This window comes from Zalophus californianus, unplaced genomic scaffold (assembly GCF_009762305.2).
Source record: "Zalophus californianus isolate mZalCal1 unplaced genomic scaffold, mZalCal1.pri.v2 scaffold_47_ctg1, whole genome shotgun sequence".
Classification (NCBI taxonomy): domain Eukaryota; kingdom Metazoa; phylum Chordata; class Mammalia; order Carnivora; family Otariidae; genus Zalophus; species Zalophus californianus.
Genome location: NW_023365545.1, coordinates 18,427 through 40,627, shown reverse-complemented (window position 1 = coordinate 40,627; position 22,201 = coordinate 18,427). Strand labels below are relative to the sequence as shown.

Sequence of the window (22,201 nt, the reverse complement as noted above, 5' to 3'; positions counted from 1 at the left end):
GAGACTGATGGTCACTATGATCACATATCAAGATCTTACACTGCAGATATACGGAGCCCAGACGTCTCAAGAATTTAAAGGCATTAAATTGGAATCTTCCATAGTGTCCAGATAAGGGATACACCTTACAAGTCTCATCTTGACTACATCTGGAACAGAATTTATGGCACATTTAGAAAATTCACAGTTCGGTCCTTTCAATATTGAAAAGAGAGGATATAAAGTTTTCTTTGAGCAGTGTGATTCATGGGTCACAACTTTCTCTAGAAAAAAATGTCTTCCGTCCACATACAAACCAGGCCTGACCCTGCTTAGCTTCTGAGATGAGATGAGATCAGGCGCATTGTATGTAAGTGATGAATCGCTAATTCTACTCCTGAAACCAATATTACACTATATGTTAACTAACTAGAATTTAAATAAAAATTTAGAGAGAAAAAAATTAATTAAAAAAAAAGAAAGAAAGACAATGTCTTTAGCTCAGACTACAGTGAACTAAAGCTATGAATCTGATTCCTGGATAAAATAAAATTCCCTCCAGCACTAAAATTTCTAGTTCGTGTGAATTAATTAGAAAATCAATTCAGATATAGTAGAGCTCATACACCTTACTTTATACACTTGCTATGAATGTGTCAGTATGGCTGATGTAGTTAAAGTCCATCAGCTTATAGAAAAAAAAGAAAAACTTTCCTTTCAAAAAAAACTACTTTTTTTAATTTTTTTTTTTTTTAAGTAGGCTCCATACCCAATGTGGGGTTTGAACTCATGACCCTAAGATTAAAAGTCATATGCTCTACCCACTGAATCAGCCAGGCGCCCCTTTCCTGTTTTTTGGGTTTTTTTTAAAGAATGCCATAGAGACTTTACAAATTCCATTATGTTTGTGTTCTGGAGCTGGAACAAGTGAAATAATCTTTGGGGATTCTGTTGAAAATAACCAAAATGTGGAGAAAAAAAGCAAAAACAAAAACATACAGCCTTCTTGACAAAAAATAAATTCGTTTCTACCAGCAAATATTTTGGGAATAGACTAACAATTCTAGTGGATATGGGCTGTGACTGTAGAAATGCTTTAACTTAAATTATTTGTAATTAGTACACAGTAACTCTATTTCATAAAATGATTACATTTACTAAATTCCATGGTAACAGTACTAGAAAAAAATTATACAGGATGCATACATGAATCATGTATCCATGCACCAAAAATACTACCTCATTCAAGTCACTATTAATCCTCAGAAGAGTATGTCACCCAGCAGTACGTACCCCCTCTTGATTAGGTCATAGGTTGGAGATGCGAAGTCAGGCGTGGGAGAGGCACTGCAGGTGTCCAGAAACACCACCAAATTTGGATCTGAGGTACGCAGACTGACTTGCACAAAAAGTGTTTGGTTCAAATCCACATAATACGGTGACTCCAGTATAGGCTGTTCAAATGAATCGGTTTCAAAAAGAGCCATGCTTGTGTTATATTTGCCCAGTGCGCTTTGATTTTGTATTACGTCATCTTCTGTTATGTACATCATCTCCACGGTAGAATTAGATTCCATTTCACACTTCAGAACAATCTGGAGATGTTTCTGACGGGTGATCACTTGAGACGTGGGGGATGGAATAAGAGTGATTATATTGGTGTAAGTAACTGAATGATCTTCTACCTGTAGAATGAGATGGAATTCAAATGTTGTATGTTAAGTCCAGTAATAGTTTAGATCACAGATATGAATACCATCTGTGGATAGAGACACAATTTTCTTAAATCACAAGATAGCAGCTTTCATGTTAGGATACTACAGGCTCCAATATGCTTTATTTAAGAAACATTCTGGGTAGGAAGAAAACATGTGAGATGAGAGATAAGAGCTTGGCTTAGAAAGACTTGAAGACAGAATTAGGCAGAACTTTTTTCAGTTATGTTAAAAACAATTCTGAACGCAAACTTCGATCCCTAGAGAGACTTGAGACCCTGTAAGGTGAGGCCTCCTTCCGTAAGTAGCATTAAGTTAGTGTGGCTCACTGGGCGGTTTCCCAAGTGTATGCAGACAGAAGTCTTGCAATAGGTTTTCCCCAGGCTGCCTTCCCTAGGATGCACAGATAATAGGTGTTCATTTGGAGCAGAAAATAATGATTTACTCTATCCTTACCGATTCTCTGGAGTAAGCTGCCATTCTTCTCAACAAGATTGTTGTTTAATGACATGAGTGGAAAGTTTAGGGTATACAACCTAAAGGGACCTACAGGTTGCAAATGTTTGAGATCTTGAAATTCTAGAAAATGGAAAACAAATCACAAACTTACGTCCTTCGTCTTTAAAACAAGGATCATGTTTTGACCTTCTCCTGTTGCAGGGGAAAGAAGAAAATCCTAACAGTACAACTAGGTTTTTGCTAAATGTGAGATCTAATCATTTTCTATAACAGTATTCCTGGTAGGCTGCTACACCTGCAGCATCTAGATGTTCAAATGTTCTTCAGTGAGTTTTCAGAGTTCTTCACCTTTTGGGAAAGAGAACCACCTCTAGTTACCCTGAAAATAAGTGTGGTGATTTGGCACTTGTGCTTAAATGAGTGAGTGCATGTAAATGTTCACACAGGCTTACCATGTATCAAGCCATAAAGATTTGGGAGTTGCCCATTAAAGCCACCAGCAAGTATTCTGCTGCCAGCATTATCCAGCACACCATTGGCATTTGGCAAAACCCAGCTCAGTGTCTCACTTTACCTTTTTGATTGTCCCACATCCATCAAGAGGGATAGAAAATTCCACCACGTTTGATATTTTTGGTCTGCAAGTTGGGTCATTCAGTTGTATGTTATTCTCACTGTATGTAAATGATTCCAGGTAGGATTTACTTATGATGGCTCTCATCTTGTCAGAGGAGCAAGTTAAAGATGCTGTTCAGGACAAAAAAAAAAAAAAAAAAAAGAGGATGATTATGTTTATGTCAGCTAGGAACTTTGGATCTTAAAAGCTATGTGTAGAGAAGACTATATAAAAACTCAAAACCCTTTTTGCTTTGAACTGTAGTCAGAAGCCTGAGACAGCAGAGCACTTGATCCACCTTCTACAATGTTTACTGTGACCGTGTCTGCAACTTGAATCTGTAAATCTATTATTTTTAATAGAGACTTTACAGGTGGCATTACAGAAAACGGTCCCTATTTTCTACAGAAATCTTTTTCCAGTTGATAAAACCATTAATTTCCTCTCATACTAAGCAATGCGCAGAACTGATTCTCCAGCTTCAGATTATGAATATGTTCCAAAGTATATATGACAGGCTTGCAAATAGGAATAGCCACAGGTAGGCTAAGAATCAAGGAGCAGTTTCTATGGACACAATCTTCAGAGAGCTCAAAATAGCTAAGGAACATGACTTACTAGTGTTGATATTTTCTGCATAAATTGAAGTGTAGGAAGCAGAAAAGCCCCGGTAGGAGTTGGCGTAATCTGTCGATAGCACCACGGTCAATGAGTCTGACGAGGATTCGAAGGTGGGCCTCACATAGCCACACACTTGTCCAATCAGGCCAGTGGTGGTGGAGGGACCATCATAGACAGCAATGAAATCAAATCTGCAGTGTTCGTCCCCTTCTAAGCTAGAGATGTAGGGCCTCTGGTGAAAAAGCTTTCCAAACCAATTCAATTCTCAGCAGTCCCAGTCTTAAGTGATTAAAGATTTTTCCCCACAATGGTATCTCAGGATTGGGACAAACCTGGGGCTTTGCCAGTCCCTAATGTGACCTCAGAATCTTCAGAAAAGTAGACAACTTAGTTCAATGCAATAGTATTGGTGTTTTCTCTATTCACCAATTCTGTGAAAAGTGGCCATCTATGAGAGGGTGCACATCATTTCTCTTCCCCAGGTTTCCCCATTTCCAGGTGGGCTCCCTGCATTTCTCCCAGCAGAAATGGACCACAGTACTTACAAAACGTCTCTGAAGTTTAATTTTATCTTGTAACCTTTCTCCACTTGTATGTGCCATACGCAGTAAGCCAGCTCAGGGTGTGGGTTTGGGTAATTGGGGCTGGTAAAAGATCCTTCTAAGGAGTCCAAGTAACCACCACAGTTTGGAATAGCTGAAAGGGATGTGAGGGTGACCAAGAATGTAAATCAAGAGAGAGACTTCATTTAGTTTCCGTGCTGTGCACTGAGCTTAATACAGCAATCCCCCACACCCACCCAAATTTTCTTCCATTGCCCTCTTCCGAATTGGTAGCATATTGAGATTTTTACCCTTCTTTATCACTGGATTTCCTGACCACTGGTGCAGGGCAGTGACCCTGTAAGATCTGTCCCAGTTTTAGAGACCCTCTGTCACCTGGACTAAGCCACAGAAAAAAGACATCATTTAGGACTGTCACGGGAGGCTCTTCCTCACTTGGCCCCAGCCCAGCTTTCCAGCCTCATCGGCCACCTCCACGTGCCCTGCTGTTTAACGTGTCCTTTCTTTCCGCAGCTCCTCAGGCTGTTGGTTCCAGCAGACAGGAGTCGTCCTGGGGTCTCACCTCTCCCTACCCTACGCTGTCGGTCCAGGTCAGCGCAGATGCAGCCAACATGAAGCCATCCTTGGTCCCTCCCCCCAGTCGGGAAGCAAGCAGCTGGATGAGAGAAACAGGCAACGCTGAAGGCTCTCTCTCGGGGCACGTAAAACAATCGAGGTCGGCTAAAGCATAGGAGGCATGTCAGGTAGCGGCCAGAGGTAAGGCCTGAAAAGGTGGCCTGGGTCTGGCTTTGGAAAACCGTGACTGCTCCACTCTGGAGATTTGTGTGGTTTAAGAGGAGACTGACACGGTCAGCTCTGGGCCTCAGAAAGCAACAGTGCGGGGCTTTGCTCATGAGCCCACTTGCAGAATTTCTCGGCATTCTGCTTTGCGCTGCAGTGGAATCTGGGTGCTGGGAAAGCAGAACCAGGGTAACATCTGATTGCCTGACAAGTTAGGTCAGCATTTCTCATCATCTGCCCTCCAGTCTTTGTCAGAGTCACTTGGGGAACTTGTCAGATGTGAAGGTTTCTCGAGCCCCAACGCAGATCTTCTGAATCAGACCAGAGGGAGGAGCGGCCCCTGAGTGGGCATTTCAGAGGATCTCAGGGTTATTCTAAAACAGGCCGAACTCGGAGAGTCTGCTTTGGTCTGTAACACGATACACCCCAACATGTAGCCATCTGATCAGCCCCTTCCATCTACCTCACCAGGAGCTGGTTAGAAAGGCAAATTCGCGGGCTCCATCCCAGAACCAGTGAAGCGGAGTCTGGGGGTGGGGGGGCAGGAATCTGATTTCACAAGGCAATTCTGTAACACGATACACCCCAACATGTAGCCATCTGATCAGCCCCTTCCATCCACCTCACCAGGAGCTGGTTAGAAAAGCAAATTTGTGGGCTCCATCCCAGAACCAGTGAAGCGGAGTCTCGGGTGGTGGGGGAGGAATCTGATTTCACAAGCTCTCCAGGCAATTCTTGCACACACGAGCTAGAGAACCTCTGCTCTCACAACAGAGAGCTCAGACTCGAGGTTATAACAACCCATGCAGGAGAGTGTGTAACCTTCCATGCTCGTAAGTGGTATGTGCGTAGGATGTATAAATGAGAACTCACAGGTGCCAGAAGGGAATGAGTAGTAGAAGATGAACACAGTTCTTTGAAGTCTTACAGAGTCGGTGATGATTTGAACCGTTAATGAACTGGATGATTCAAAAACAGGAATGTAGTCATGTTTACTGCAGATTTGCCCTAGCAGAGACCCGTTGGTAGAGTTTCCATCAAAAACTTTAATGTATTCACTTTCACAGCTTCCATCAGGATCAAGCCTGCAAACAGAACACACTGTGGTTAGAGATGAGCCACCAGGCAAGGGGGGTTCAGTGTCAACTGTTCACACTGGCATCCGTCTCCAATGCAGTGGCATATCTGTTTTCATTTCAACCTCTCCAAGACCAGCCACCCACCCACACCTTCCTCAACATCAAACCACACACCATCGATCTATAAATGCCTCAGGGGACTGAACTGCTTTGCCAATGTGTCTATAAAGTCGGGGAGGGGGAGTGGGCCTGGAATCCAAGCCCCTTTCCTTCCTTTCCATCTCTCCTGTTCCTCATACTCATGTGGAAATTGTCAGGTGAGATCTTCTTCTTTAGAATTCATTCCCTTGAGGTTTGAAATCCAAGGCTGTTGAAAGTGGAAGCAACTCTTCTTCCCTGGCCCCCCTCTCTCAGGGTAAAAGCAGATTTAGCATCTTCCCAGATGGCCCTTCCTTCCCTCCCCTCCCCACGTCCTCATTCGTAAGGACGGTCCCAGGCCCCCTGCCGTTGGACGGGGCAGACCAGGATGACTGTTTTCTGCCCATTCTGACAGGGTCTCTCCCACACGCCCTCAGAATCCCGGCAGAGGGCCAAGATGCCCTGGAGGGAAACACACGAGGGTGGACAAACCCCAGTTCTCCCTTGCACCTTAGTCCCTTACCTGCTGTGTGACTTTGGACAAGTGAGGGACACCTGGGTGGCTCAGTTGGTTAAGCGACTGCCTTCAGCTCAGGTCACGATCTCGGAGTCCTAGGATCGAGTCCCGCATCGGGCTCCCTGCTTGGCAGGGAGTCTGCTTCTCCCTCTGACCCTCCTCCCACTCCCGCTCTCTCTGCCCCTCTCTCTCTCTCTCTCATTCTCTCTCAATAAATAAATAAAAATCTTAAAAAAAAAAACACTTGGAAAAGTGATTTACTATTTCCTTTGCTCACTCTCTCTTCTGTAAATTGGGGATGTCACAGCCTTAGTCTGGTGTGTGTGGGGGGGGAAGCGTCTAAGAAATGTGAACTGCTCATCTCCCCTCCCTCACTCTGCCCACAGTGCCATTCTCTCTTTCTCGACGAACCAAGAATAATGTATAGGATTCTTAGTAGCCCTAAAAGTCTAGGAAATATGAAGTCCCCCTTCTCCTTTGTTTCTGTGGGGGCCAAAGAGAAGTCTGTTCTAACTTCCGGGGCGTAGGGCCACGCATCTCCCAAGTGTGGCGCCTTGAGCAGCAGAGGCAGCAGGAACCCACCCCTGGGAGGTTGTTACCTCTGCACATATATTCTCAGGCCCCGGCCGCCCCCCACCCTGGATTGTAATCTGGGCCCAGGGCCCAGCAATTGTGCTTTCGCAAAAACCCTCCCTCCAGGTGCTCTGAGACTCTCCAGCTTTAGAACCACGGGGATTGGGTAAGACTTTGGGCCCTGAGGAACCAGGTGGCTTAGATTCTAGTCCTCTCCCACCTGTATTAGTCTGTAACTTTGGGCACATTAAGTGATTTCCCTGGGATTTCTTACCCACTGAGTGGGGATTAGATTGCATCTACCCCAGAGGGCTGTTGAGAGGTTTGACTGAGGCAGTTCTCCTGGAGCCCTGAGGGAGGCTCCTGGTGTGGGGCCCTGTGCTCAGCTTGGCCTCACGCTGCCATGACCTGGGCACTCAGGGAAAACACTGGTGAGTGGGTACTGATTTCAAGTTAAAGAAAAAACACCCAATCGCCTGGTTCCCACCCCCAGGGATTCTGATCTAATTCTATGGTGTTTAGCCTGGGAATCTGGGTTTGGGAAGCTCCCCTGCTGATTAGAACGCATAGCAAAGTCTGGGACTATAAGTTTAGTGTTTTAGGGTCTGTTCCAGATGGAACTAGACTAGCTGGGTACTAATGCTGGTCATTCCACTTACAATGTGACCTGAGACTAGTTCTCCACTTCCCTGTGCCTATGATAACTATACCGACCTCCAGGACCTCTGGGACCAGAGCCAGGGGCCCAGTCATCAGTCAGTGACTATTAACCATTATCGTCATCATCATCGTGGTCATGGGAGTTACCACTACCTCTAGGACCAGCTGATTTTTTCCGACACAGACTCCCTAGTGTGGCCAGAGTTCAACCACCCTTATTAGAAAGTAAAGCCTCTACTTACTGGAAATGGGAAAAGATGATTCTGATGTTTTTATTTTCTGGTCTTTCTACTGTCCAGGTACAGTCCTCATTGGGATTGAGTTGCAGGATTAGGGCCCTGTGGGCATCTGATTGGCTGGAGCCTCCCAAGCTGGACTGGCAGCTTGATTTGCCTGGGAGAGACCACAGTTGACATTGAGGAAAGTCAGCTGCCCCCTGGCCTTCTCCTCCAGGGATTAGGCATCTACCTCCCACATACAAGCATGCTCATAATTGTGATGGTATTTAGCTCATTCCAAAATAAGCCACCAGCCATTGATTTCCCCCCTCTTAGAGCCCTTGGGGAGAAAATATTTATGATTTCTCTATATATGGTTCATAAAAAATAAAGACTATGGGGCACCTAGATGGCTCATTTGGTTAAGCATCTGCCTTCGGCTCAGGTCATGATCCTGGGGTCCTGGGATTGAGTCCCACATCAGGGCTCCTTGTTCAATGGGGACCCTGCTTCTCCCTCTCCCTCTGCCTGCCACTCCCCTACTTGTGCTCTCTCTCTCTCTCTGTGTGTGTCAAATGAATAAATGGAATCTTTTTTTAAAAAAATTAAATACATAAATAAAGACTGTATTAGGGCTTAAAGAAAGATGGTTTTACAAAGAAGCTTTATACCTACAATATATAAAGAACTCTTACAACTCAACAATTAAAAGACAACCCAATAAAAAATAGACAAACAACAAAAGTAGATATTTCTCCAAAGAACACATAAAGGTCATTAAACACATGAAGAGATACTCAACATCATTAGCCATTGGGGAAATGCAATTCAAAACTACAGTGAGATATTGACTTCACACCGTTTGGGATGTGAAGCAAAACTAGAGTCAGAAACAGGAAATAGATGAGTGTTGACAAGGATGTGGAGAAACTGGAACCTTCCCTGCAATGCTCGAGGGAAGGTAAAATGGGACAGCTGCTAGGAAAATCATCTGGCAATTCCTCAAAAGATTCAACTGGGAGTTACCATAACCCAGCAGGTCCACTTCTAGGCATATCTCTAAAGGGAAGGAAAACATATGTTCCCACAAAGACATGTACACTAATGTTTATTTACAGCAGCATTAGCCAAATAACAAACAAGGGGGAAACAACCCAAATGGGCACCAACTAATGAATGCATATAAAATGGGGTCTGTCCATACAATGCAGGAGGATCCAGTAATGAAAAGGAATGGGGGTACTGATGTATGGTACAGCGTGGATGAACTTTGTAAATACTGTGCTGAGTGAAAGACCGCAGGTTATAGGATTTCATTTGTATGAAATGTCCACATTAGGGACATCTATAGAGACAGAAAGTAGATTAGTAGTTGCCTTGGGCTGAGAGCATTGGGAAAAATGGGGAGTAACTGCTAATGGGTATGGAGTTTCTCTTGGGGGGGGGTGATAAAAATGTTCTCAAATTAAATAACGGTGTACTAAAAACGAGTAAATTTTACATTTTAGAAGAGTGGATTTTATGGTATGTGAATTATATCCTAATAAAGCTGTTACTAAAAAGAAAAGGAGGAGGGGGGAGGAGAAGCAGCAGCAGCTGTAACGGAATGTGAACAAGAAAATCAAATACTTTACAATGGAAACCCAACAAATGGTTAACTCCACTTAGAAACAAAAAGCTTTTTCAATTTTCCTTTTTATCTGTGATGGGTGACATCCTTATAACAATAGTCTCTTGTTTTCCCCTAACAATAACTACTATTATGTTTATTAGTAAAAAAATATCAGAAAGCAAAGACAATTAAAGAAAAAAGTATAATCCCACCCATCCAGGGAAAAAAATCACCATTAAAAACTTCTTGTAAAAACTTCCAGAACCTTTCTTTTTCTCGTCTACTTCCAGATTTTTTTAAAGATGCTCCAATGTATGTATTTTAAACATAAATAAATTTCAGGTAGTTGTTTTTTCTCTTAAAGTAGATCCTGGGTACCTTTCTTATGATTTGTAAGAAATCGCCAAAGTATATACCTTTGTATGTCTTTACAACTTACAGAATAAATGAGGGAAATTTACATTGCTTCTTATAATTATGTAAATGCAGTGTGTTTGTGTGCACTTTTATAATTATCTCCTAAATATTTAATTCTCAGTAGTTAAAATTACTAGGTAAAATTCTTTATCCTTTTACATTTTTATGTATATCGTCATATAGGCCTGAAAAAAACCTTGGTACTAATTCAAAATCACATGAAGAGCATACAAATAAATGTTCCCTTATTAAGGCCATTAGCAGATATTAAAACTTTAAAAAACTTTCGGCAGAGGCCTCTTGAAAGGAGGTCTCCCGATTTTGATAGGAAACAATGGGTTCAGTGTTCCTTACCTTCAGACTTGGTCCAGTTCAACTCCGCCAAACATGGCACAATGAAGACGGCCAAGAGGACAAGCCTTCTCATGGCCTCCATCGTTGTCAAGGGAAGAACAGCCTGAAGGGAGGGCAGGCTTTATACTTCCCGGGGCTCCGTATCTGGCTTCAGAGCTTTCTGGAGACCTTCAGGGAATGTGTCAGTTTGACCATGCGAGGGCCAGACGTACGTGAGAACAGAGCAGCTGTCTGGCTGATTTATTATCTATCAGCAATCCCGAACAGTGAGTGTTCGGCTCTCCCCAACTCATTCCTGGGACATTCACAGGAAGTTCCCAAGTAAAGCTCTTCCTAGGGGAGCTCCAACACGTGGCGCACAGTAAGCACCGAGTAATTCTTCCGGGCACCGACCTGGAGTTGAGCCGTGGCCCTCTTGTTTGTGCAGATCACGAAGCGGGTAGTGCTACTGCTGTCTTAAGCCTTCCCTGCTCTTCTCTAAAAATTAGAGTCAAAGGATCAGCTGGGGAGAGAGTTGGCACCTGGGCACACTGTGGGTCAGCCTGCCAGGGTGCTGAGACTGAGGGAGAGAAGGAGGTGGCCCAGGATGGCGAGGAAAAAGAAAGTACAAGTGTGAGTTCAGCTTCCAGGAACTCAAACCACTATGCCCAGAGAGCCTGGAGCGGGTGAATTAAAGTCCCCTAGGCACTGTGTTTTACAGATGACAGAAAAGGAATCCTGGTGTCCAAGGTGAGACTGGTGCTGCAGTGGCAAGGCCAGCACCTGTGACATCAGGAAATCATACTCACAAGAAGCTTTTATATGGGACTGCCCTCTTTTCACTCATTCATTTATTCAAAATATTTGTTAGGGGCGCCTGGGTGGTTCAGTCATTAAGCGTCTGCCTTCGGCTCAGGTCATGATCCCAGTCAGTTTGACCATGCGAGGGCCAGACGTACGTGAGAACAGAGCAGATCCTGGGATCAAGCCCTGCATCCAGCTCCCTGCTCAGCAGGAAGCCTGCTTCTCCCTCTCCCACTCCCTCTGCTTGTGTTCCCTCTCTCACTGTCTCTGTCAAATAACTCTTTAAAAAAATTTTTTTTTGTTAGTTACTGTTATACAGTCTGGGGATTTGGAATTGAACATGAGAGAAACAGTCCCTGTCCCCATGGAACTTACTCGCTAAGTGGAGACAGACAGCAAACAAACTGAAATAAATTACAAATAGTGATAGGTACTGTGAATATAAGGGAACAGGGTGATGGGATAGATTTCAGGGGGGATGCAATATTAGGGTGAAACTGAGAAAGATGAAATTTGAGCAAACAGAAAAAGAGAGGCATTCATTTGTGATCTGGGCTTAGGAGATGCATTTTAGGCAAAAGAATGGGCAAGTGCAAAGGCCCTGAGGCAGGAATCAGTTGGGCATGTCTACAAAATAAGGGCAGGCACGCCAGTGTGGTGGGTGTGAGTAAAGGGGAGGGGAGTGGGGTGTAAGGTGAGGAGAGGCAGGTAATGGTTCCGACTGTGAAGTACTTGTAGGTCAGATGAGGCATTTGGATTTGATTCTAAGTTTGATGGAACTTTTTAAGCAGGAAAATGATGGCCAATATTTAAGGACCTTCCCAGCAGCTCTGTGGAGGTAATAATGGTAGCTATAGACTGAACTTCTACCTTAAAACCCTTCCTGGGTGCCCTCAACTTTCCATGTCTTTCTGTCCTGCAGCCCAGAAACCCTTACTTGGCTCTAGGACACTTGGGCTCCCGGGCAGGGCTGTGACCCAGGAAGACTGTTCCCAGTCAGGCCCCTGGATCAGGCATTTGGATCCATACCCGCACCACAGTGGCAAGGCCAGCACCTGTGACATTGGGAAGTTGTGCTCACAAGGAGCTTGGACACTTACCAAGGTACCTGGCACTGCTCCACTTGGTTCCTATCGGCTCAGAGACTCCTGGGGCTGGCCACGTACCAGGTGGGACTGGGTGTCCTGGTGTGAGAGTGAGCAGGGGCCAGAAGTATAGGGTAGGGACCCTTCTGATTACTAAGGGCCGCTCACCCTCAGCTGTTTCCACAGGCCCCCCATCCTACCCCCACTTTCTCACTAAAGCCTCTCCCTGTCTCCTATGGATGTGATCTCCTACTTCCCTGAACCACCACCACTGGTGTAAGAGCTCCGTGATTACTCTCCTGGGAGGGGGGTGTCGGGAGCCATGAGCAACAAAGGGGTTAATCGGGTAGAGCAAAGGCTCCCTGATCCCTTTGAACCATGGCCACCTGGCTGCCCCCCATACAAGAACATGTGGTACTGGCTAGCCCGAGTTGTATTTAGGCTAAGAAACTACAGTGTTATTGATAAGCCCTGAAAAATAGCGCACCAGGCCCTTTGAAGGCATGGGAAGAAGCTATGTCCTTGAGGAACCTGGCCTTGGACCAAAAACTTGGGACGGAGCCAGGAGAGGGCAGGGAGAAAACTGTGGAACTTGTTTATGTCCTACTGTTATGTAACCTGAACCTATATAAAGTGTGTAAGTAAGAATAAAGTTGTTGCTCGCGGCATCCCCGTGGGCAACCCTCCTGTTCCCATACTTTTATGTTTCATTCTCTTACCCTCACCCCTGTTCGACCTTGCACGCGGGCCGTGGCAAGTGGCGCCCGAACAGGGACCTGAGCACATGAAAGAGGATCCTGGACACTGACATTGTAAACATTCAGGTAAGAGAACCGGTCGTTTAACCGGCACGACAGGAGTAAGAAATTATGGGACAAAGTCAGTCCGCTAGTCATGCATATTTTCTGCGGACCCTGCAGATTTTATTGGCAGAGAGAGGGCATAAGGTGTCTTCCTCCACACTGCAGGAATTTTTCAGGAACATAAAAGATTTGTGCCCTTGGTTCCCACTAGAAGGAACAGCAAACCCAGAGGATTGGAGACGGGTGGGCCAAGAGATGAAAAATCAAATAAAGTTGCGGGGCTCCGGTGCCTTGCCGCCCAATACAATGGGCCTCTGGTCTCATATTTGTGAAATCCTGGAGCCACAACAAAAAATTGAGCTGATATCTTTAAAATTATGGGTTGAAGATGAGGAAAAAGATCCTATTAAAGTACCCCTGACTCCACTGGGATGTCCTCTTTTGAGATCTGGGCGATGATGTCAACATACCTGCCCAGGACCCTTTCCCTCCTCCACCACCTCCTATACCCTTGGCGGGGAAAGCCCCTAAGGCTCAGAGTGGTGGGGATGAATTTGGCGACGATGATGTTTATCTTGATGATGACCCCATTCTGACTATGCCCACATCGTTGAAATCGGTCCTGCCTGCAGTCACAACCTCTGGTCAAGGGATTAATTCCGTGACTAGGTGCACTCAAACTAGCATGCTGCAGGCTTTTCCCATTATGACCAATCAGCAGAGCGCTGCCAAGTCCTCTGTGTCCAACATTAGCCCTTTACAGAGAACTTTACTAACAGCGCAGCAAGCGGGAGAGGACGTGGGAGAGTTTAATGCCTACCCAGTAACCTTACAGGGAGGCCAACGGACTTATACTGCCCTAAATTTTAAAATGTTAAAAGACTTAAAGGCTGCCTGTAGTCAGTACGGAGCCACTGCTCCCTTTACCCTATCTATGATGGAAAACCTTACCAGAGAAGCTCTTTGCCCGGGAGATTGGAAGGTTGTTGCCCGGGCTTGCCTTAATGGGGGAGATTATTTGTTGTGGAAGGCCTAATTCGAGGAAAAGTGTAACAATCTGGCTATCTATAACAAAAGGACCCAAATCCCTGTCACGTATGAGATGTTGGCTGGTATTGGAGCTTATTATGAAGCGGGTAACCAAATACATTTCCCTGAGATTGCCTATGTCCAAATCAATGAGGCTGTTTTGACTGCATGGAAAAAGTTACCGACCACTGGCACAAGGACAGAGGAATTATCTAAAATAAGACAGGGACCCGATGAACGCTATCAAGATTTTGTTTCACGGCTGTTACAAGCCGTGAGTAGGATTGTTGTGGACGGAGAGGCAGGAACTATTATAGTGAAGCAGCTAGCCTTTGAGAATGCCAATTCAGCATGTCAGGCGGCCATAAGGCCTTGGAAGTCCACGGGCACCCTTGAGGATTTTTTGCGGCATTCAAGTCAATCCAGCTCCTCTTATTACAGAGGCAGCACCCTCTATTTGTAACACACATCAGAGCTCACACTAACCTTCCTGGCCCCCTAGCGGAGGGCAATCGCATAGCTGATGAAAATACACATATATTTTCTACAAACACCCATTCAGGCAGCAAAAAGCAGCCATGCAAAATTCCATCAAAATGCACAGGCCTTACGGCGTCAATACGGCATCTCCCGGGAGGAATCCCGACAAATTGTACGAGAATGCCAGTCCTGTCCCCAATTTTTTAACCCCCCCATCATATGCCATTAACCCCACAGGGCTCCTTCCTAATCACCTTTGGCAGATGGATGTAACCACTTACTTACCGTTTGGCCGCCTTAAATACATCCATGTCTCCATCAACACCTTCTCTAACTATATTTTTGCTACTGCACACTCCGGTGAAGCTTTTGTAGATGTCCAAAATCATCTCTTCGCAGCATTCGCAGTTCTGGGCATGCCGAAGGCTCTTAAGACCGACAATGGTTCAGCCTATACCTCTTCAGCATTCCAGACCTTTTGTGCAAATTTTCACATCACTCATACAACAGGTATTCCTTATAATTCTCAAGGTCAGGCCATTGTCGAAAGAGCCCATTCCACCCTCAAAATGTACCTCAAAAAATCAAAAGAGGGGGAAATACTACAGGGGAAAATAAAATATTCACCTCATTTACACCTTTCATTAGTACTCTTTGTTTTAAATTTTTTGAATGTTGACTCGGTTGGCCGCACTGCCGCCGAGCGTTTTTGGCAGCCTGAGCGGGCTCCCCTCCTCTATGCGAAGTGGCGTGACCCCGCCACCGCGGAATGGAGGGACCCGACCCGGTCCTACGCCAGGGCCGAGGATACGCTTGTATCCTTCCCCAGGATGAGGAGACGCCACGCTGGCTCCCGCTCCGATGCGTCCGCATTATCCGTGATGGTTTGCAGAATGGGGCGGCTCCAGATCCGCTCCGGGAGGACGAGGAGACGCCCCGCCTCGGATCAGAGGAAAATAACATGGGGAGACATCAAAGCCCTGACCGCTCGAGCTGAGGCCACCGTGCGTGAGTCGGGCCAGCCAGTCACGACTGTTGCCCTTTTCCTTGCCATGCTATCACTTTTAACCCTTGACTCTGCCCAGGCCTCTCCTTACTGGGCTTTTGTCCCGGACCCTCCTACCGCGAGGGCAGTCACCTGGAAGGATCCCACACCCAAGGTGTTTACTAACTTCACAGACATTTTTGATGGGCCTGAGATTTCCGGCCTCACTCATGCTGTGGCGCCTTTTAACTGGACCAGCCTGGCTTCTGCCCCCCCCCATTTGTTTCCAGGCCATCGATGGCCCTGAGGCGCCCCATTATGGATGCGTGGTCACTTCATCAGTCTCCCGAAGAATCCCGCTCTTGGTATGGAACTGAGCCACCTAGAGGAGACACTTTGGACACCTCATGTAATGGTGGAGAATTGGGACATCAACGAGGTTGTCCTTCAACATCGACGGCCCCTGCCTGTTGGCCGTTTCGGACCCACTTCCAGATCCCTTGAGACCCCATACCTTGACTATCCCCTCTGTAAATCTGACCTAACGTGGAAAACCTACGGACCCTCTTGGAAAACCTGCGTTCATCACAACCCTGAGATTGTGACTCCCCATGGCATACCTGATACTTATATAATTGACTGGTCAAAAGACAGGGGATCTCCCTTTGCACCGCTCCCCCCCGCCTTCAGGATATGGGCCATACGACCACAATAATTCTGCTCCCGGGGGACTGCTATCACTGGGGAGGATGAGACACCCGGACTTATGGAAAATTGTTGCGGCCATGAGAGATGTTAAAACTAATTCACCCCTTTTCCCTGGCTTCCCCACGGGCCCATTGACATTTCAAATTCGGGCATGTCTTTCCCCACCGTTCCTGTTTGTAGTGGGGGACGGATCTGTAGTACCCGAGGCTAAGGCCAATAGAACCCTTTACAAAATAACTTGTGAGGAGTGTTATCTCACCAACGGTTTGCCTTTACCCGGCGCCCCAAATCCAACAAAGAAGGTTTTCCTAGCCATGCAGCCCCCTTATCTAATGATGCCTGTAGAGGTGAGGGGGCCCTGGTATAGAGATTATGGCTATCAATTTGTGCAAGAATTGGAGGGCCTACTTAGCCGGGGACGACGTTTCCTAGGCCTCCTAATAGCTGGCATCACTGCCTTGGTGTCTTTGATAGCATCAGCTACTGTCTCCACGGTGGCGTTGTCCCAGGGCTACATACGGCCTCCCATGTAAATAGCTTAGCTCATAATGTCTCCCAGACCCTCGCACACAAGGAAGCATAGATAGGAAGATCTTGGCTCGCCTGGATGGTTTAGAGCAGGCGGATCGAATATTTGGGCACCCAATATTCATTGTTACATACTCGTTTGTCCTTTGTATGCCACGGCGGGTATGGTTCCATTTGTGTAACCCCCTTAAAGGCTGACAATGTCTCCTGAGAAACAGTACAGAGGCACTTGCAAGGTATCTGGCATGAGACAAATGTAAGCCTAGATCTGCTTCAATTGCAAGAACAAATAAACAATATAGCCTCCTCCCATCTGCATGTAGTCACCCCGGAGACATGGCACAATCCTTTCTACAAAAGCTACAGGGGTTTAACCCCTTTAATATCCTCCAACATTCCTTCTGGATTATGTGTGCTCTGGTTGTAGGGGGTAACCTTATTACTCTGCTTATGGTGTGCTTGGAGTCGCTGTCTGTTTGCTTTCATGGCCAGTACCCAAGCAAATGTACACATGTTGCGTTTAAAGATAAAAGGGGGAAATGTCGGGAGCCATGAGCAACAAAGGGGTTAATCGTGTAGAGCAAAGGCTCCCTGATCCCTTTGAACCATGGCCACCTGGCTGCCCCCATACAAGAACATGTGGTACTGGCTAGCCCGAGTTGTATTTAGGCTAAGAAACTACAGTGTTATTGATAAGCCCTGAAAAAATAGCGCACCAGGCCCTTTGAAGGCATGGGAAGAAACTATGTCCTTGAGGAACCTGGCCTTGGACCAAAACTTGGGACGGAGCCAGGAGAGGGCAGGGAGAAAACTGTGGAACTTGTTATGTCCTACTGTTATGTAACCTGAACCTATATAAAGTGTGTAAGTAAGAATAAAGTTGTTGCTCGCGGCATCCCCGTGGGCAACCCTCTGTTCCCATACTTTTATGTTTCTTCTCTTACCCTCACCCCTGTTCGACCCTTGCACGCGGGCCGTGGCAGGGGGTTAACAGAGGGCAAAGAACCTGGGTTAGAAATCAGGAGACAAGCAGTTTAGGCCAGTGACAACTTACCATGAGATCACAGGATGCCAGGGCCTGTGCGGCCAGTATATTTTATCTTGCTTAATCCTCACCATCACCTATGCAAGCCCCCAGCTTACATCAAGAAAAATGAGGCTCAGAGAGGTTAAGAAACTCCCCTCAATGGCACATAGCTAATGAAAAGCAGAGTTGGATTGGAACAGAGTTTATCTGGCTCTGAAAGCCATGTTACACACTGTCCCCTACTGCCTATGAGAGGGATGTCTCTAAGAGCCCTTGCCCCATCCTGCCCCCCTTCATGGACCCTGGGATGCCTGAACTTCAGGCATAGTCCCCGTGAAATTCCCGTACAGAACTTGCTTGCACAGGGCCTCCAGGGTCCTGGGCACTGTGCTGCCCACTGGGTGAGGGCCAGAGGGAAATGGGAGCTCGCTGGCAAGGAGAAAATCGAAGCGCACGTGAACACCGAAGACCAGGCCAGAGGAGGGGATGGCAGAGAGGCAGACAAAATGCTTCAGGAACTCAAGAGGGACAGGTCACTTCCAGGTGGAAGGTCTCAGGGCAGGATCCGGGAAGATGCAGCCTTGAATTTGCCTCCTGAAACTCCATGCTGGGGCTGGAGGGCACTCCGCTGCCATGGATTTTCTCGGCCGTTCCAAGGGCTGCTCTGTGAGAGCAGCTCCAGCTCCCACACTCCTTCTGGCAAATTTCTCCACCACTCAAGTGCTAAAAATGCCCCTCATCGGCCAAGCCCTCTGCTGAGAGAACTGAAACTGCTTATTGCATCGCTCTTCACTCCCCACAGCCTAGAGGTAAAAGCTGTTTCCTTCATTCATTCCCTGTTGTCCTTTTCCTCCCCTTCTAGTGGCTAAGCACCTGTTACAAGTTAACTCTTTCTATAAGTACAATATGCGATGCTCACAAAGCAAGGGTTTTGTTAACAGACAAACTGTGGTCGCAGATGGGGAGTCTGTGAATAGAAGGGGGTCCAGAAGGCTCAGTAGAAAGAGCAGGAACAGAAGGGGGCTGATGAGCAGAAGTGGAGAGAAGTACATCCTACTGCCTACTGCTCAGATCAAGAGAATCCTGGGCTTTGGCTTTCAGCTGGAGATTCCTGTTAGCACTTAAAGGCATTGGCCGCTGAATCAGCAAAATCCATGTTTAAAATGATCTAAAGAGGAGGAAGTCTGCTTCTGAAGACTTGAAGAAGGGCAGAAGGAAGAATCTCAGGTTTTTTCAAATATCTTTTAGACACCATCGGGTTCAACCCCATCATCTAAGGTCACACGTTAAACCCAGAGATGTCCATTTGTCTGTTCTCGCTCTAAGATGACAGGAGTCGCCTTCAGGACAGTGTGACATAATTGTCTGCAGTAGAGTAGCTAGAGGCCAGTGAATGAAGCCCTCACAAGAAGAGCCAAATGAACTCGTCCAGCTTGGGAATTTTTGATGAGTCTGAAACTGGAAATGCTCAAGATCAATACATATTCTTCTTCTGGGGTTGGAGATGTACTGGATGCTTTTATTTTCTACTCTAACTCTCCCCATATTGCAATATAATATTACAAGATAGATGCCCCAAGTCCCAAGTGACTAGTACACAAATTTAAGTGCATTTATAACTAACATCAACAAACCACTGGAGGCAGAAGATTATTTTCAGTATGCATTTATTCAAAAGTACATAAATATGTTCTATAATAGAGCATGTAAACACTATAAAACTTGGCTTGATAATTCTACAAAAAAGAAATACTGCGCATGAAGATATTTGTGCCCACCCAAGTCAGAGTCCCTCATTTACGTCACAGAAGCACGGTGGCAGGCGGTCATAGTCAGCATACAAGCTACATTCGTCACAGTACTGGACGTTGGGATAGGACCAGTGGTGAGGGCTGCAGCCGCGGCGACCTTGTCCTGAGTGAGCATGGCTGGATTACTCTTTAAGGCCAAACAAAGAGGTGCCTTTGAAGGTCTTAAGAAAAGACATACACAAAGCATGGGATTAGAATTTTTCTTCTCAGTCCACTGGTCACAATTATCAGGGGTATCTGTGAAGTTTAGGCCTAGAGCCAATCAAATACATAACAGCAGCCCCAAAACTAGAGCTCTCTGCCCCCTGTCCCAAGCTCTGTCTAATCGCTTCCTCTCCTAGGATGCTAGAAAAGTAGAATCAGGTTACAGCAAACAAGGGAGAGCAAACTGCAAGTGTGGATCACCCCAGTGATCGCTGCAGGCCCATCCAAGTGCAGAGCGTGACCGGGAAGGGGCCGCACTTGGCTGTCCCCCCAACATTCTGGGATTTCATCTTCTAGCTCCCAGGCTTAACTTCCCTAGCATGGGAACAGCACTGCTTCTAACGACCATCTCTCCAGATTTGAAGGTTCCTCTCCCCCCAAGTTAATTATCTTTTGTCTATACTCCCTTGTCAGGTGTCCCCCAGGATCTTCACACAGCTCAGCTTCCCCACAGTCCCACAGGCCCGCCTCCCTGTCCCCAAGGCCATGCACAGTGAATGAGAGAACACCGTGAGAGCTCCCCAACTCAGCTAAGAGGAGATCCAGTCAGCCTGTCCTCTGAGTGAATCCGAGGCACAGACTCATTCACAGCCTCCCCCACGGTCTGCAGTGCTTGGGACGGAGGGAGGGCCCAGCCAGTGTGCTGAGTAAACCAGCTGGGGGTCCACTCTGGGAGGGTAAGTGGAGCAAAGCAGCACGGAGCCACCCAGCTGAGAACATTCTACTCATGAGCTCACAGCCCTAAGCCAGAAGGGGAAAAAAACAAGATTCTACACTCACCTGCTTTTATCTTTTCAAACCTACCTGCTGTTCCTGACCTCACTCTGGGTGCAGGCACAGGGCAAGGAATGACCTTGCTCAAGCAGAGAGCCCCAGGTATCCTATTTGAGGGGGTATTTTTCACCCTTACCCACATCACTCACTTCACTGCGTCGGATATTTTGTAGTAAAGACAGATGACAACACCCATCAGCACAAGAATGGCCACCAGGATACTGCCACCAATGCAGAACGTAATTATCGTGTTGACTTTAGAAGACTGAGCTTTATCTAGGCAGAGAAGTGCAGGCAATGAATGGGCTCCCCTTCCCCACCCAGCCACCTTGCCACCTCAACAGCTTCCTCTAGTGGAAAAAGAATTGAATCCCAAACCACAGCTCCTTGTGCGTGTAAAATACAAATGAATCTTCCCAGGAAGGCACAGGACCCTAAACTGGCCCAGAGAGGGGGAAAGGGTTTATTTATGAATGAGACGAGACTGAAATGCAAAACCCAGAGAGAAAGAAACAGGAGAATCTTTTACTTCCTTTCAAAGGCAGTACTGTGCAGCTGTAAGTAACAAAACAGGTCTCACTAAAATAAATGGTTTTCCTCCTGAATACCTGGGCATCCTGAAATACATTCACTTTCAGAATCAGAATTAACTCCTCACTCTACCTCAGGCTTAACAATCTCCTATGGGGATGATTGAGGGGACAACTTTTTAAAAATGTTATGTTCAACAGTGCTGAGAATATACAAATCTATTTTGTAAATGATACGTGTTTCCGGAAAAGTCTTCTATTCTCCCACTGACAACTGCCATTTTTCCTCCTCAATCCTCCCAGGAAATCCAGTTTTTGTGGAATAAGCAATTCGTTTGATCTCACGCCCTGAAACCGGGAAAAGTGAGCAAGGATTGAAAAACAATCCACTGCCAAAACATACTTACTAGTGTCTAAGTCTTCCATGCTTGATGAAGGCCGGCAGTAAAAAAAAATTGTAATTAATATAAACTTCAGGGAATAGTACATCCTATCAGGAATTTCTCAAACTTTTAATTTGAGAAAGAAAATTCTAATTATCCCTGTTAGGAGTAATTAAGATGTAAGTCTGAAGAGCTTGCTTTTAGATGCATAGTCTCCATGAGAGCTACCAAAATGTACAGCCACTGTCCAGCTCCAACTTCTATGCCTGTCAGGCCAGAGGCTGTGTGACATCAACACCCTGGACACCAACTCCTTATCATGGAGTTCTGAATTCCATTCCATGTTCAGATATATTTTAGGACCAGTAGAAATATGAGTGTCCAAATACTACTCTACATCATTTACTCTCAGTCTCACCTTTTCAAGTTTTGTTCTCTCAGAGAACCTTTTAAGGTTTGACTATTAATCAAAAGTCAATCTGGGATTTCAATTAAATAAAAGGACAGTAATATGGGGAGGCTAATATCTTAAAAATACTCACATATCTAAAAAACTCATATATCTTCAATCATGGAAGACTGGTTAGACTTTATGTTGTAGCAACACAACAGAATAATATATAGCTGTAGTCATTTAATAGGAGTCAGATGTAGGTTCACTGACTTCAGAATACTATCAGATTTTATGTCTAAGACAAAAGGATTTCAAACAGCAATATGAATAGGATGTCTGTTATAAATCAGGTTTCTATTATCTTAAGGTATTCACA

At 45.8% G+C, this 22,201-nt stretch overlaps 2 protein-coding genes across 2 annotated transcripts; both read right to left on the bottom strand.

Annotated features, from left to right (window-relative positions):
* Positions 1–7: 7 nt before the first annotated feature.
* LOC118356695 (CUB and zona pellucida-like domain-containing protein 1) lies at positions 8–10,383 on the bottom strand (the record flags this gene model as incomplete). The annotated part of the gene is made up of 8 exons (XM_035725997.1): positions 10,302–10,383; positions 7,943–8,093; positions 5,607–5,818; positions 3,936–4,086; positions 3,388–3,605; positions 2,728–2,900; positions 1,273–1,664; positions 8–149 (listed from the first exon to the last, which is right to left on the bottom strand). Coding segments are annotated over exons 1-8 (1,521 nt in total), but the record flags the coding sequence as incomplete, so codon positions are not given.
* Positions 10,384–19,512: 9,129 nt separating this feature from the next.
* On the bottom strand, positions 19,513–21,681 carry LOC118356696 (protein FAM24B-like). The gene is given in 4 exon segments (XM_035725998.1): positions 19,513–19,607; positions 19,610–19,701; positions 20,668–20,794; positions 21,456–21,681. Coding segments are annotated over 4 exon segments (396 nt in total). The 5' UTR covers positions 21,538–21,681.
* Positions 21,682–22,201: the final 520 nt, after the last annotated feature.